Here is a 17,843-nt window from a genome sequence, read left to right on the forward strand (position 1 = left end):
AGCTTTCGGAGGCGGAGAAAACTCCGGTGTAGGAGCTTACAGGCAAGTGGGAGGATGAGCTAGGTGGAGAGATAGAGGTGGGTCTATGGGTGGATGCCCTAAGCAGGGTTAATACCTCCTCATCGTGCACCAGGCTTAGCCTGATACAATTCAAGGTAACCGGGCACACGACAGTGGCTAGGATGAGCAAGTTTTTTCGGGGTAGAGGATAGGTGTGCGAGCGAGGTGTGCTGGAAGCCCAGCAAATCATGTCCACATGTTTTGGGCATGCCCGAAGCTTAGAGGGTTTGGCAGGGTTTTGCTAAGGCAATGTCCACAGTGCTAAAAACACGGGTGGTGCCGAGTCCGGAGGTAGCGATCTTTGGAGTGTCGGAAGATCTGGGAGTTCAGGGGGCGAAAGAGGCCGAAGTTCTGGCCTTTGCATCCCTGGTAGCCCGGAGACGGATCTTATTAATGTGGAGGGACTCGAAGCCCCTGAGTGTAGAGACCTGGGTTAGTGACATGGCTGGGTTTCTCAGTACCGAGAAAATAAAGTTTGTCTTAAGCGGGTCAATGTTAAGATTCTCCCGAAGGTGGCAGCCGTTCGCTGACTTTCTCGGGGAAAATTAAAATGTCAGCAGATGCAGTATTCCAAGGAGGGGGGGGGGGAGACTCGGATTGTTGTTATTTGGTTGAGGTGTGTGAAGATTGGGTTGGGGGGGGGGGGGGGAAGAGAGAATGTTCATTTTGCCATGTGGATGTTATTGTTTTTGTTAATGTTATAAAAATTTTCAAATACCTCAATGAATATATTATTAAAAGAAAAACGTCTCCAATCTTCAGCCCTGCCACATTCTTTCCCTTTTTTGTTCTTTTTCCTCCCTGCCATATTTGACCCACTTAAAATCTATTACATTTTTAACTTTTCCCAGTTTTGATGGAATGTCTTCGATCCAAAATGTTAACTCTGCTTTTTATTTCAACAAATGCTCCAGACTTGAGATGGTGGGGTAGTGATAATGTCACTGGATTAGCTATTCAGAAGTACAGGCCAATGCTCTGAGGACTTTGGTTCAAATCCTACCATGATAGCTGGTGTAATTTAAATTCTGTTGTTAAAATCTAGAATTTCAAAAAAAAATGTTTTAATTAGTACCCAATTATTACTTTTTTTTCCCAATTAAGGGGCAATTTAGCGTGGCCAATCCACCTACCTTCCACAACTTTTGGGTTGTGGTGGTGAAACCCACGCAAACACGGGGAGAATGTGCAAACTCCACACGGACAGTGACCCGGGCTGGGATTCGAACCCGGGTCCTCAGCACCGTAGGCAGCAATGCTAACCACTGTGCCACCGTGCTGCCATAAAATCTAGAATTATAAAGCTATTCTCAATAATGGTGACCATGAAATTACCATCAATTAGCCATCTGCTTTACTAATGTTCTTTAGGGAAGGAAATCTGCCATCCTTTCCTCGTCTGGCCTACATGTGACTCCAGATCCAAGCTGTTGATTTTTAACTGCCCTCTGAAATGGCCAAGTAAGCCACTCGGTTCAAGAGCAATTAGGATGGGGAACAAATGCCGGCCTTGCCAGTGATGCCCATTTCTCATGAAAGAAATAAAAAAAATCTTGCTGAATATTTCCAATATTTTCTGGGGGGTTTTAATTCATCCATGTTTATCAAATTAAATATTCACATTGTAAATCCAAATAAATGTCTTCCTTAAACTCCTCTGTTTTGGCGAGAAGCAAATTGCACAAATGTGCCATCATCATAATTTCAGATTAGAGATTCCCCCCCCCCCCCAAGCTTTTTATGGCACAAAACCAGCTATCTGTGACTTGCATGTAAAGTTAGACATAACCATCACCATCTCTTTCCGAAAGAAGATTGAAAAGACAATTTTTTTGTTACGGTTTCCTATGAAAAAGTTAATTTGGGGTAACATATGTTTGAAATGGAAAATTGAAGAAGGTGGAGAGATGCTATCTTCTCATCTCTGTAACTGTTGGTACCAACCAGGCGATGTGAGGGAAGCAGAGCAGGTTGTGAATTAGAAAAAGTTGCATACATTTTGCATCTTTCACAACCTCAGGACATCCCCCAAAAATTTTTAGTTTAATTACCTTACTTTTGAGTTGTAATCACTGTTATAACGCAGGTATTGTAATACTTGTTATAGATGTTCCAGTCGTGGATGAGAATTTTGTTATGATCTGATTCACGACCAGTAGCTAAGTAGATGAAATTTGAAATTCCAGATATTTACTAAGGGAATAACACCTCAAGATTTCATGGTTTTAAACAAACAGAAGAAATGTAACTATATAAAAGTCCTACAACACCAGGTTAAAGTCCAACAGGTTTGTTTCGATGTCACCAGCTTTCGGACGCTGCTCCTTCCTCAGGTGAATGAAGAGGTATGTTCCAGAACCCCAGTCCAACGCCGGCATCTCCACATCATATAAAAGTCAGCAAAGCATGCAGTCGATGCTACCTAATACTCTAATATCCAGGAGGTAAACATGAATTCACAGGCGAGCTATGGTGGACACACCACAAACTACATTAAATGGCAGATGTAACCTAGATACGTCCTCTGAATTTCTCACCAAACCACCCAGACATTAGTGATCACTGAATCACAAAAATTCTTTAAACTCTTTTTCACCAAGCTGATATCACTTTTCACAACAATATTCTGTTACTTTGTCAGTCTTTGTTTTAAATTCTGATTCAACCAACTGTCCCAACTCAGCAGTAACTCCCGTTCCTCTTCAAAGCATTTTTGATGATACTAGAAATTTCTGTAATTTGAAGTCCCATCATATTTTAACTGAAGATCTATTTTTGAACTTGTTTCAACAGGTTTATCATGATCATATCCTCATTCAAGTTTAGTTGTTTTGTTGTAGAAGTAGAGGAACATTTCTCCCTTGGAGACAACACTTAACCTAATTTTGTCAGCATCCAGGGAAGAATCCCCATGACAATCCTGAATCCCCATCCCCCAATCTAGTAGGTTCTGAGGGCATGCGTTTCAGTTGGCTACCAGTTGCTCAATCTACTCTCCCGAGATTGCGTACCACTGGATTCACATGGGTGCTTCCCAGCATCTAATCGCTGGCACAATTCCAACTCTTTAGCTGCCTTGAGTAGAGCACCATTGCTCCTGGGCCTCCCTGAGCCCCAACACTCTGCAGCGCAGAGTTCCAGAGGCTCCCGGACTTCATTCCAGACCCCTCAGTAGGATGGTAGCACAGTGGGTAGCACTGTTGCTTCACAGCTCCAGGGTCCCAGATTCGATTCCTGGCTGTGTGGAGTCTGCATGTTCTCCCCATGTCAGCGTGGGTTTCTTCCCACAAATCCCGAAAGACGTGCTGTTTGGTAATTTGGACATTATAAAATCTCCCTCAGTGTACCCGAACAGGTGCCGGAATGTGGCGACGAGGGGCTTTTCACAGTAACTTCATTGCAGTGTTAATGTAAGCCTACTTGTGACAATGATTATTATATTATATTATTATCCAAGCCCCAGCTGGACATGGAGCTAATGACCGCATGTCAGCTGCCACCTCTTCAGCTCCCAACTAACCTGTCACATGGGTTTGTTTTTTGTGCCGCACACAGACCTTCTGGTAATTGTTTCACACCATTAGGAAGGTGCACTGCCCAATCCATGTAGCAGTCAAAAGTGCTGGAAACTGAAAATGCATGGCCTCTCTTCCTGCCTTTCTTTGTGCTTGCATCAATTTTGGCCCTCATCTCCCTGGCAATGTGTCATGGCAGCACCGACAGCAGGAGACACACTTGCTGTTGCCCCCACACCACACTCTGCTTGTGTTGGAGCCCCCGAAACATACAGAGTTCCTCACATAAGGTTTATACTGATCATGATACTGTGCAAAATGTTTTTTATTCCCCTTTTCAGTAGGTAGGTACAGCAGCCTACATTTCCGAAAGATGATACAGCTAACTTTGGGAATTGGCCATCAATATCACTCGAGAAAACGCCATGGAAATACTAATGGGATTTAAGGCTGACAATTTTCCTGGACCTTAATGGCTTGCGACCTAGGGTCTTCAAACAAGTGGCTGCTGAGATGGTGGATGCATTGTTTGTAATCTTCTAAAATTCCCTAGTTTCTGTGAAATTGCAAATGTTTATTCAAGAAAGGAGGTAGACAGAAAGCAGGAAACTATAGGTCAGCTCACTTAATGTCTGTCATTGGGAGAATGCTAGAATCATTATTAAAGAGGTATCAGCAAGGCATTTAGAAAATATTAATGCTCGGGCAGAATTAGTAAAGCTTTATAAACGAGAAATATTTGACAAATTTATTAGCGTTCTTGATGTAGCAAACAGTGTAGATGAAGGGAAACCAGTAGATGTAGTGCATTTGGTATGCCAAAAGGCATTCGGTAAGATGCCACACAAGGGTGATGCATTAGCATGGATAAAGGACTAGCTAATAGGGAGCACTGAGTCTGGATAAATGTCATTTTTAGGTTGGCAACCTGTGCCATAGAGATTAGCGCTGGGGCCTCAACTATTTGCGACCTATAATAATGACTTGGATGAAAGAACCAATCGTAGACAAATTTTCTGATGATACAAATATAGGAAAGCAAGTTGTGAGGAGGATAAAATAATCTGTAAAGGGATATAGAGAGGATAAGTGATTGGACAAAAAATTGGCAGGTGGTGTACAATATGGGAAAATGTGTGAACTTGTCCACTTTGGCAGGAAGGATAGAAAAACTGAATGTGTAAATGGAGAGAAACTGCAGAATGTTTCAGTACAGAGGGATCTGGGTGTCCTTGTACACCAATCATTAAACATCAGCATGCAGGTACAACAAGTAGTTAGGAAGGAAAATGGAATGTTGACCTTTATTGCAAAGGGCATGGAGTATTGTTGCGATCTGATTAGGAACTGTTCGCATTTTTAAAATAAAACATTTATTTGAGGCATTTGTGATTTTGTAACAATAACAGAAGAAACAGTGTACATACAAATATAAACATAGTGCAAAGGCCGTCTTCCTCTCTTACAGGTCCCACCTTTCTTACACACTAATCTAAAGCTTAAACCGCCCCCCTGCTGACGGTTAATTTTCTCTAAAGAAGTCGACAAACGGCTGCCACCTCCGGATGAACCCTGAACATTGACCCTCTGAGGGCGAACTTGATTTTCTCCAGACAGAGAAAGCTAGCCATGTCAGTGAGCTAGGTCTCTGACTTTGGGGGCTTTGAGTCCCTCCAAGCTAATAGTATCCGTCTCCGGGCTACCAGGGAGGCAAAGGCCAGAACGTCTGCCTCTTTCTCCACCTGGACTCCCGGATCATCCGACACTCCGAAAATCGCCACCTCTGGACTCGGTTCCACCCTTGTTTTTAACACCTTGGACATGACATCCGCAAACTCCTGCCAGAATCCCCTAAGCTTCGAACATGCCCAGAACATATGAACATGGTTCGCCGGTCCTCCTGCACATCTTGTACACCTGTCTTCTATCCCAAAGAAACTGCACATCCGGGCCACTGTCATGTGTGCCCGGTGAACGACCTTAAATTGTTTGCCGGCTAAGCCTGGCGCATGATGTGGACGCGTTGACTCTACTCAATGCATCCGCCCAGAGACCATCCTCTCTCTCCTCCTAACTCCTCTTCTCATTTGTCTTTCAGCTCCTCGGTCTGACCCCATGAGTCCCCTCCCCTCTCCCACCCATACTCTGGAAACTACCCTGTCTTGTATTCCCCCTTGGTGGTAAGAGCGGGAAGGTTGCGACCTGCCTGCGTAGGAAGTCCCGCGCCTGCAGGTACCTAAACTCATTCCCTCCCATCAATTCAAATTTCTCCTCCAACTCCCTCAGGCTGGGAAAGCTCCCCTCTATGAACAGATCTCCCATCCTCTCGATCCCTGCTCTTTGACATCTCCGAAACCCTCCATCCAGCCTCCCCGGGGAAAACTAATGATTATTGCAGATTGGAGACCAAACCGATGCTCCCTCCGCTCCCACATGTTTCCTCCATTGCCCCCAGACTCTCAGGGCCGCAACCACCACGGAGCTGGGGAGTACAGTGCCGGTGGGAACGGCAGAGGTGCCGTTACCAATGCTCCCAAACTTGTGCCCTTACATGATGCTGGCTCTACTCGCTCCCACACCAACCGACCCGACCCCCCTCATCACCCACATTGGAACTGTTCACATTGAGAAATCCAAACATTATAGGAAGATGTGGATGCTTTGGAGATGGTACAGGGGAGATTTACCAGGATTCCTCCTGGACTGGAGGGCATGATTTATGAAGAAAGGTTGAGGGAGCTAGGGCTTTCCTCACTGGAGCGAAGAAGGCAGATAGGTGACTTGATAGAGGCGTACAAGGTGATGAGAGGCACGGATAGAGTGGATAGCCAGAGACTTTTCCCCAGGGTGGAAATGGCTGTCACGAGGGGACATAATTTTAAGGTGATTGGAGGAAGGTAAAGGGGCGAAGTCAGAGGTAGGTTCTTTACACAGTGTGGAATGCACTGCCAGCAGAGGTGGTGGAGTCAGAGTCATTAGAGCATAGAACATACAGTGCAGAAGGAGGCCATTCAGCCCACCGTGTCTGCATCGACCCACTTAAGCCCTCACTGCCACCCTATCCCTGTAACCCAATAACCCCATCGAACCTTTTTGGTCATGAAGGGCATTTTATCATGGCCAATCCACCTAACCTGCACGTCTTTGGACTGTGGGAGGAAACCAGAACACCCGGAGGAAACCCACGCAGACACGGGAAGAACGTGCAGACTCCGCAGAGACAGTGACCCAGCAGGGAATCGAACCTGGGACCCTGGCACTGTGAAGCCACAGTGCTATCCACTTGTGCTACCGTGCTGCCCACAGGGATATTTAAGCAACTCTTAGACAGGCACATGGACAGCAGTAAATTGAAGGGGTGTAGGTTAGGTTGATCTTAGATTCGGATAAATGGTCGGCACAACATCGTGGGCTGAAGGGCCTGTGCTGTACTGTTCTATGTTCTATCTCGATTTAACCAATAGCTCCAATGTACAAGATTTCACTTTTTTTTAAAACAAAATACAAACTTTTGTACATAAAAGAATTAAACGAACAGTCTTAACACTGTTACAACTATGTATGGTGCACTCCGGTTTCCTTCTTACTTTCCTCAAGAATTCTCTTATAAGGCACATAAATGTTATTTAACTATAAAGTTATTTATAGGAACCACCCTATAAATATGCCACAGTCTCTGGACAATTCACCTCTGCTCCAGTGATCCTCAGAAGCATTACAGTACCTTTACAACAGTAATCCTCCCAGAACTAAATATTACCTCTGTAATAATATGAAGCATGAGCTAGATATTCATAACTGCATAGAAGTAGGGAAGTCTTGCTGCAACTATACTGGGAATTGGTGCACCTGCACCAAAGGTGCTGTGTACAGTTTGGATCAACGTATCTACAGAAGCAGATATTTGCATTGGAAGCAGTTTCGTGAAGGTTTGCTGGAGATTCCGGAGATGAAGGGGTTATATGAAGAAAGGTTGAGCAGGGTGGGCCTAAACTCATTGATGTTAAGAATGGGAGGTGATCTTACTGAATTGAATACAATTCTGGGGAGACATGATAGGGTAGATGCTGAGGAGATGTTTCCCCTGTGGGGACGCTCTCTTTTTCTCTCGTCGACTCCCTGTTCTTTCTCTCGTCGACTCCCTCTTCTTTCTCTTGCCGACTTTCTCTCGCCGACTCTTTCTCTCGCTAACTCTCTCTCTCTCTCTCGCCAACTCTCTCTCGTTCTCTCGTCCCGTCCTGCCCACTCAGGTGCTGCTTTCTCTCCTGAACCCAACTCTGAGCAACGGCTAAGGAGACAGTTGCCGAGAGTCGGGTAAAAGTGGCGAGAGTCTAACTGGGCAGCAGAAGAGCGTCTTCGGGAGTGGGAAAGACCGCTCTAAAATGGCACTGATCGGGTTACACCTGCCCATCAGCCCTGGTGAGAAGTGATTTCAACCCCTCAAATATTCATCTATGGTTGACTCTTTTTATGCCTAAAACTTTGGTCTCAAAAGTTCTACTTTTACACTATTATGTGTGGTAACCTGTCATCATTTCTAATTGTATCCAGCCTAACAAATAGTATTCTATAGTACAGCATTTCTGTTCTTGATTATGGAGAATTAAGTAATCAACAATATTGAAGAATTTACCCACCCCTTAAGATCTATTTGAGTAAGAATATTGACTACATTAAAGTTTCAGTGGCAATTTCCTGAAGAGCAAGTGAGGAACTTGATGCAGGATTATGTTCTTTGATCATGACTAGCATATAAACAATATGAAAAGTATGGCTACACATATTGAAAGATTTAAAAGTAAACACCTTTTCAGCTCATTACTATTCAAATCATGTTTCAAATTGTACCTGGGAGCAGTGATCTATACCACAGTCGAGCCTGCCGTGCCATTTTTGCTGGGTTATTTTTAATCGCTTGGGTTACTACTGAAAATGTGACCAGGATTATGAGCAAAGCTGAAGTATTTCATGAATATATTCATTTAAGATGTTGTTTCTTTGTTCTATGCTTCAAAGAGTTCATAATGTGTGTAGAAAAATATTTTTTGGTGGTTTAACAAAATGTAGCACAAGTGTTTTTTAAAAAGTTAGACGACCCAGACTGCAAGTGAATCTATTTAAAATTACTTTCTAGGTGCTTTCAGTTATACCAAAAACTGCAGTGATATTGAACATTTATTTTACTGTTGTAGGGTAATAATCTCTATTTAAAAACATGTTGTGATCAGTAGAAAGAAGTTATCAAATTATAAACCCAGATAGCCGCAGATGATTGTAGAGTGATAATTAATCCAACAGAGGGAATATATGCCAAAATCAGAAGGATCATCAGGTTGCCTGTATCTGCTATGTCTGCTCTTACAGGAATAACAAAGTGTGTCCAGGCCCTATGTAATATTGAAGTGATTCAATTTGGCGATTCATCTGGTTTACAATGTTTTCTGAAACTCTGAAATTGCTTTTTTGTAATCTCTGGTGTCCATTCTCTATATGGACACGGGCAGCACGGTAGCCTTGTGGATAGCACAATTGCTTCACAGCTCCAGGGTCTCAGGTTCGATTCCGGCTTGGGTCACTGTCTGTGCAGAGTCTGCACATCCTCCCCGTGTGTGCGTGGGTTTCCTCCGGGTGCTCCGGTTTCCTCCCACAGTCCAAAGATGTGCAGGTTAGGTGGATTGGCCATGATAAATTGCCCTTAGTGTTCAAAATTGCCCTTCATGTTGGGTGGGGTTACTGGTTTATGGGGATAGGGTGGAGGTGTTGACCTTGGGTAGGGTGCTCTTTCCAAGAGCCTGTGCAGACTCGATGGGCCGAATGGCCTCCTTCTGCACTGTAAATTCTATGAAAATACCTAGTTTCAGGTAAATTGATATCATGCAATTTTATTCAAGAATTAAATAATTTTGTGATAATCCTCACTGATGCAGGGTGACTTATAAACCACCACACATGATATCAAGCGCTATCATTGAAGTTATCTACTGATGTAATAGAAAATAAACATAATATAACGAAAGCCAAAGAAAGGAAAGTAATAGAAAGTTTTAAAAGCAGAAAATATGAAGTTTTGTTTGAATAAAGTTAAACTAGGTGATCAAAGTAACAGTGGTCTATATTTTCTCATTCTGCCATCAAGCCTCCTTGGCTAGCTTTTATCCTTTCCCACCCCTTTGATTTCTTACTTTCTAAAATACTTAAAGGAAATGCAGCTCAGAAAGCATCTAACAGATTCTGTGCTTTGAACATTTAGCAGTTTCGAATAAGAGGTGGCAGAGGGAGAGCCAGAGGAAGTTTCTCTGGTTCAAGTACTGTTCCCACCAGTACTACAAACCCAAATTTTCAAAAGCGATCCAAGGAGGAAGAGTGGGATCCTGAATATACTCCAAAGAGCAAGAAATACTTCCTGGTGGGTATTGGCAATCAGTCTATTCTACGAATTTGTTGTTTTTCCCCCCAGATTTGGTTATAGTGGTTTATCAGAAATAAGTGGGAATTTTGTTAGCTTTTATGCTAAATTATTATTGTAAATCTGCTCCCCCTGTTGTAATCGTTCTTCAGTCAAGGGGAAACAGTGCACATCACTATCATTAAAATAACTTTTAAATATCAGCTCAGAATCAACTGTTGAAGCTGAATTTGAAAAACATTCAAAAGTTTTGAATCATGTAATGAAAATTTAAAAAAAGAAATGGTTTCCCAGAATCAATGTTGCTGCTATTATGCATGGATCATCAAATAAGGCATGTTTTAAGTATGGCTAAAGTGCTGACAATTGTTAACTCTCCAGGTCTTTCTGATGAGACCATATTCTTGGCTTTGGCTACAGCTGTTATGAAATATTCTAATCAAGAAAAGAAGTAGTAGGTAGCTTCCACTCTAATAATTGACCTCACTGCTGATGCTTATCAAATTTTCAATGTTTAGTTCATGCCAGCTCCAAGACATCTGTTTAAATACTTACATTTGTTCAAATATAATACTCAATTGTCTCATCAGCTAAGATTGCTCATCTGCAGTGTTTTGCATAGTGTTTCAGATGGCTAGTCAGATATATTTGATAAAGTTCAGATTGTTACCCTAGCCGGAATACTTTTTAATGGCAGGTTTGCATGTGCCTGTTCTACTACAATCTGGTGGGGGAATTCCAGAAAAAAATAAAAATAATCTGATTAAAATGGTGAAGTATTTCCTGTTCTTTTCTCTCTTCATGGTAGCATGATGACAGAGATGATGGGGTGGATTACTGGGCCAAAAGGGGAAGGGGGCGAGGTACTTTTCCAAGAGGACGTGGGCGATTTATTTTCAAAAAATCGAGCAGCAGTCCAAAGTGGACACATGACAAATATCAGGGAAGCGATGAAAAGGAGGAGGAAGAAAATGGAGGAATAGAAGATGAAGAGGAGAGAAAGGACAGACACAAAGAGGAAAAGGTATATTTTTTTTGGCGAGAGCTGGATTAAAACTTAGATTTTCTAAAACTTGTGATTAAAGATGCTTAAACAAGATTTCTGTTTTCTCTTTGACTTCCCTTCACATTTTCTTCTGCAGCTGGGAGGGGAGGTGGTCCAACCCACAGTCCCACCCAGATAGCCACATTAGTAGCTGTTTTGATCAATGCATCAGAAGGCTATCCTGCTGAGGTAGAACAGTCTGTTTACCTAGAGTGCTTAATAAGCTGGTAGTAAGGCCAAGAATTGGGCATGGATGAATATAGACATCTAAACCCATGTTGTGATGATGCTGAACCACCCGTTTCTAATTAATTTTAAAATGTACTGCGTAGTGATCAGATATCCAGATTCAGTTAAGCATCTATCTGTTCAGGTAGTATTTTTATTAAAGTTAAGTAGTACAGCAATCTGTCTGCAGAAACACGATTGTAATCACATCCTTTTACACATCCTTTAGGCGAAAGTTTGCATAATGTCCTTACAAACCCAAAATTAAAGTGGCGCCAAATCTGTTGCTGTGAAGAATAGTACAGTTGAAAAAGTTTATTATCTCATCAATCTTTTGCCCGTGAGTTAAATATTAGAATGCTCTGTTCCTACCTTGAAACATTTGTTTCAAAAAGGTCAGACTCGTGTAATATCAGTTTCAGTAATTCAATGATCTGGTGAACACAAATCACAGCTGATTCTAAATGATTATTTTGACCATTATCAGTACCGACTACCTGTGGTAACTATCACGGTGTGTAAACTGAAATTGAAAATTAAATATGGGACGGGAGCCCTAAATATATGTGGGAATGATAATTTCTATATTGTGATTATTTGTTGGTCTGCCAGCATTATCTATTCATAGAAAAAACTTAATAATGCAGAGACATTTGTATCAATAACATTCCTGTGAATGTTAATAATAAGTGTTGAACTGTATCCGAGATCCAGATCAGAGTTGTCAAACTCAATTTATGTGGTGAGCTTGATCCAAGACCCTGGTAGTTTGCATGAGCCACTTTCAGCAAAATCTATTGGGACACTAAGACAGACATTGGTATGCATCATGCCTGTCTTGGGGGCGTAAGACAGGTTATGTATATAAACCTATGGGTGTGAGGTTCTGCACCTTGCCATTTACTCCACACTATTTTTAGGTCTACCAGATGTCTGGCTGAAATCCACGGTGGATCAATTTAAATAGGCAAAGAAGGATCCTGCACCTGTTTCGGGACTCTTCTGTAAACTGAAACTAGGCCAGAGTATGTGCTGTGCAAGTTCCGACTAGTTTTCCCAGCTCTACAACAGCCTGAATAGGACCATTGAGTAAATAGGACTTTATAAAATGTGTTCCTCACCCTCCGGCATCTCTCTCCTTCATGTACAGGAGCTTGTGTTGTTCCTTGACGAATGTAGAATCCTTGATTGTCACCTTCTTCATTCGCCCACCAGTGGAAACAGTATTTCACTGTTTACCCACAATAATATCATCTAATTCACTAATGCCTTTACCAACTGTTCCTTTCTCAGCACAACTCCCCCTCACTGCATTGCTGTCGCTGTTCCCGGCTCTGCAGATAATTTTGGACTTCTCCCACCCCACCTCACTCCACAGTTTCAATGTCTCACTCTCCAGCAACAAGATGGAGAGAGTTGATAGGGTGTCACTGCTGCAACACTAAATTTTAAAAGGCTCAGTTTTCCTGAGTTGTTAGGAAAACAGTAGCCCTCCGGAACATAAAACAGCTGGCAGCACAGTACATGTGAACCATATGCTTGACACTCCTTATTTGGTTTTACAATACTCAATCTCACTGCTCAATAGTTGAAATTTTCACAACTACCTCAGATGATTCTTTTCTCCTAATTGAAGATTTCTGTGTTTTGAAGCTAAGATTTAAACCTGTGTAACTTCATAGAATCATAGAATCCCAACAGTACAGAAAGAGGCCATTCGGCCCATCAAGTCTGCCCTGCCCTGTGACCTCACCCTAAGGGGCAATTTATCATGGCCAATCCATCTAACTGCACATTTTTGGACTGTGGGAAGAAACCGGAATACCAGGAGGAAACCCACGCAGACACTGGGAGAAGCTGCAAACTCCACACACATACTCACCCAAGGTGGAATCGAACCCAGATATCTGGTGCTGTGAGGCAGCAGTGCTAACCACTGGGCCATCATGGTTTCATTATTTTAGCCTCTTTACACTATTCTCTTTTATCAACTGAAGTTTTTTTTAAAAAATTGATTTATTTTAGTGGGCAAATTGAGGTACGATTAAAATGAAATGCCTGCTGTCCTAATTAATCAGAGGCTTAGTAGGAATACATATGTTGACAGTAAAGCTATATTTTAAACATAATACAGGCCAGCAATAATGTAAAATGATCGGCATGTATGAGAGAATTGGGATAATTGTGTATGGTATCATGTTAATTTCAAGTTGGACCAGGATTTTCTCTCCAACCAGGAGTAATTAATCACTTCTAATTTTATTTGTATACTTTTTATCTGCTTCAATGCATTAAAACTTAATTCTTATACAGACATTTGGACTTAAGTTTAGTTAAATATTTTTCTTGCGTCGCTTCACAAAAGACTGAATTTAGCTTGACTTGTTGCTCTAACTCCTGCCTTTTTAATTACTGTGGAAAATGAGTAGAGAAGGGACAAGTTGTATTGCATTATCTTCAAGTCTGTTGGTCTTTTTCTCTTCCTCCCTCCTTTTTCCACTTCCTTCCTCCTCTCCTGAAAGAGTTGACTGGGTAAGTTTCCATGGGCATTGGGGTCCCTCCAGTACCTCGCTCTAGAGGACAGTCATTATGTTTGAGGCTAGGCAAGGTATTGGCTGGTAATTTGACCATTTAGGAGGGGACAATAGGATTACTGTGTAACCTGATCTTGTTCTGTCCTAACATTTCTACGCGCACACACACACTTCCTACAAGAGTTGCTAGACAACAATTTAGAAATATGAATCCTGTTTTAATTTCCCTTAAACTTGGTTGCTAAGACCAAGACAGCGATTCTGTTGCTGTCCTGGTTGAGATCAACTAGCTTGCTGGCCTTTCTCCTTAGTTTGAATGATTTTCAAATTTATGGAAATGTTTCACTTGTTTGTTAATAGATATAGGATAACAATTACAGTATCTGAAGAACAGGTACATCACATGATTGGATGAGAGATTTACAGCAAAATTATGCTATGTCTCTTCTGTAACCAAACATCTAATGGTTATTAAAATACAGTGTACCTCCTAGCCTGGAGAATTTTAACAGTATTAAAAAAACTTCAGTACAGATTGTTGCATTAGTATATTTAAACCCTGATGTGCATGAAAATAGCAGATTTATGGTAAATCATGTATTACTAAATTTGAGATTTTATTCCATTACTATGATGGTGCAGTCGGTCAGTTACCCTTGTTAAACTGATAGTATCACCCTAATTTGAATTTGTTTTCCTTATTTCACAGAAGTGCAGTCAAATTGCATGTATGTTATGGAAAAAGGTTTTGATAATTCCTGAAGTTGGTTGGCTGAAGTTCTATAATTTAGTATTGTGCTTGTGATTGTAAGATTTCACACTAAAACAGTAATTACTAAACTTGTGCCAACCAGTTTAATTTGATTTAGTGATTTTGGTCATTTTATTAATTTATTTGCCGGTTTGGTAATGTTTTAAAAATAAACTAGAACCATGTGATTAGTTAGCAATACTGATCTTGTTTACTTTTAAACTGTAAACAGTGATGTTTAACCATTCAAATTTTTATATATTGACAAATGCTAATTTCAATAATGAAACACTGCCAAATAAGGCTCATTGCTGTAGTTAGGCCAGTCTCCATGATATAAAAATCTGGTTTGTCATTTAGTTCTGATTATCTCTGAGCGCACAGCAGTAAGAACTTATTTTGAAATAGTTAGAATTCGTTTGAAGATCACAGGAATGAGAGGGAGGATAGATGAACATTATATTAAAAATTGCAACGCTCTATATAGACTAATACATTTTATCATATAGCAGTCAAATATAATAGATGGGGGGGGGAAGATGATTTAAAATATTAGTGTACTAGTTTTTAAATTAATTGTAAAGACAGGGCACTAGCAATTTTAGTGCACGTGCTCCAGTAATACTGGTTGACAATACATTGTTAACCTATAGGGATATTGCTTTGTTTAACAGAATAAAAGCGTAATTACTAACATTTGAGAGTAAATGTATTAAATTTAGTTATTTCAAAATGAAAATATCATAGACTAGACTCTGAAAATTTAGTCGCAGCTTTTGAATTCTATCTTATGATGAGATACAGTTCTAGTTTTTGTATGATTTCTATGTGTTTTACAATTCATTTTTCCGTTTACTTCACAGGAACACCACGTTTGAAACTGTTTCCATCAGCAGAAATGAAATAAGCATCTCTCCTCATTTTTGTGTGGACTTTTCGTCAACTATTCTTTATTGGCCTTTGATTTATTGTCTGACATTAGCTTTTAATTACATTTTAATGTTGATCGGGGAAAATGTCTTGGTAAACCAGAATTAAATTCTTCTAATTTTGAAGGATACCACGTGTCTAATGTCTGATTTAATTGTTGGCTGTGAATTATCTATATTGAGTATATAGGCAGTATTTTTTAGATATTGATAACTGCATGGCTTATTGAAGTGATGACAAAAATATACTATAAAAAGCACAGTTTCAGAAAATAAACATCTTGTAATTTGAAGGAGTAAATTTTGTTTTTTTTCTTATTGTAGGTGTCTGTAATTTGTCATTTTTGTTCTTGGCTTCCCTCAAATAATAATTGCTTACTGAAATATTTGCCTTGTCTCTTTTTTTAAAATGAATTTTAAAATATACTGTTTCAGACTGAGTCCACGCAGTTATAAGAACTAGGAGCAGGAGTAGGGCATCTGGCCCCTCGAGCCTGCTCCGCCATTCAATGAGATCATGGCTGATCTTTTGTGGACTCAGCTCCACTTTCCGGCCCGAACACCATAACCCTTAATCCCTTTATTCTTCAAAAAACTATCTATCTTTATCTTAAAAACATTTAATGAAGGAGCCTCTGCTGCTTCACTGGGCAAGGAATTCCATAGATTCACAACCCTTTGGGTGAAGAAGTTCCTTCTAAACTCAGTCCTAAATCTATTTCCCCTTATTTTGAGGCAATGTCCCCTAGTTCTGCTTTCACCCGCCAGTGGAAACAACCTGCCCGCATCTATCCTATCTATTCCCTTCATAATTTTATATGTTTCTATAAGATCCCCCCTCATCCTTCTAAATTCCAACGAGTACAGTCCCAGTCTACTCTACCTCTCCTCGTAATCCAACCCCTTCAGCTCTGGGATTAATCTAGTGAATCTCCTCTGCACACCCTCCAGTGCCAGTCCATCCTTTCTCAAGTAAGGAGACCAAAACTGAACACAATACTCCAGGTGTGGCCTTACTAACACCGTATACAATTACAGCATAACCTCCCTAGTCTTAAACTCCATCCCTCTAGCAATGAAGGACAAAATTCCATTCACCTTCTTAATCACCTGTTGCACCTATAAACCAACTTTTTTGTGACTCCTGCACTAGCACACCCAGGTCTCTCTGCACAGCAGCATGTTTTAATATTTTACCATTTAAATAATCCCTTTTGCTGTTATTCCTACCAAAATGGATAACCTCACATTTGTCAACATTGTATTCCATCTGCCAGACCCTAGCCCATTCACTTAGCCTATCCAAATCCCTCTGCAGACTTCCAGTATCCTCTGCACTTTTTGCTTTATCACTCACCTTAGTGTCGCCTACAATTGTGGGCCCAACACTGATCCCTGAGGGACACCATTAGCTACTGATTGCCAACCAGAGAAACACCCATTAATCCCCACTCTTAGCCTTTGACAGGATTGGTTAATTAATAGAAAGCAATGATTGAATAGTGCTCTGGCTTGGTTACCCTGGATAACTCCCTACCAGCTTGTTTTGTAAAAACATACATAGGAGCAGTAGCAGGCCGTTTGGCCCCTTGAACCTGTTGTATATTCAATAAAATTGTGTATGATCTGATTTTGGATACAACTCCCATTTTCCTGCCTGCCCCACAAAAGCCTTGAATTCCTTACAAATACAAAAGCTAATTGAAAATCATTGAATTGCTGACCTGTTCCTTTTCCTGCTGATGGCCAATCAAATATTGTTTGGGTTTGTGTAATCAAAGCAGCTTACCTACTTCTCAGCTGAAGAATGATGTACAGTGAAGGGAAAAAGATTGAATCCAGTTGGATTATTCAAATATTGTTCAGCTTGGCTCAATTGATAGCACTTTAGAATTACAAGTTCACACCCCACTTCAGGGTTTAAAGTGCATTATCTTGGCTGACATGCCAGGGCAGTACTGTACATGTGCTGTTATTTCACTGAGATGTCAAATTGAATCATCTGTCCTAAAAGATCTCACCATGTTCAAAGAAAGAGGAAATTCTGTCATAACATATGAAATAAGAGCAGTAGGCCATTCAGCCCTTCAAGCCCACTCCACCTTTCAATGAGATCATGGCTGACCTCGTACTTGAACATCATTTTCCCCCATAACCCTTCATTTCTACTTTTAGTCATCTATTGATCTTGGTCTTGAACATATGCGATGACTGAGCCTCCACAGCTCTCTGGGCAGAGAATTCCAAAGATTTCCACCCTCTTGGTTTAGCTCAGTTGACTAGACAGCTTGTTCGCAATGCAGAGTGAGACCAGCGTGGGATCATTTCCATTACCAGCTGAAGTTCTTCATGAAGGCCCACCTTCTCAACCTTGC

At 41.0% G+C, this 17,843-nt stretch overlaps 1 protein-coding gene across 4 annotated transcripts in view; it reads left to right on the forward strand.

Moving 5' to 3' along the window:
- LOC140410901 (bcl-2-associated transcription factor 1-like) overlaps window positions 1–15,852 on the forward strand; it is an 82,390-nt gene extending 66,538 nt beyond the window's left edge. For 2 of the 4 annotated variants that reach the window (XM_072499681.1, XM_072499682.1), the window contains exons 11-13: window positions 9,826–9,981; window positions 10,790–11,005; window positions 15,403–15,852. In XM_072499681.1, coding sequence (XP_072355782.1) covers window positions 9,826–9,981; window positions 10,790–11,005; window positions 15,403–15,417 — 387 coding nt within the window. In that variant the 3' untranslated portion in view covers window positions 15,418–15,852. The remainder of the gene's footprint in view (window positions 1–9,825; window positions 9,982–10,789; window positions 11,006–15,402) is intronic. The other 2 variants (XM_072499683.1, XM_072499685.1) reach the window with 2 other exon arrangements.
- The last annotated feature ends 1,991 nt before the right edge of the window (window positions 15,853–17,843 follow it).

Source organism: Scyliorhinus torazame, chromosome 4, assembly GCF_047496885.1.
Source record: "Scyliorhinus torazame isolate Kashiwa2021f chromosome 4, sScyTor2.1, whole genome shotgun sequence".
NCBI classification, from domain to species: Eukaryota; Metazoa; Chordata; class Chondrichthyes; order Carcharhiniformes; family Scyliorhinidae; genus Scyliorhinus; species Scyliorhinus torazame.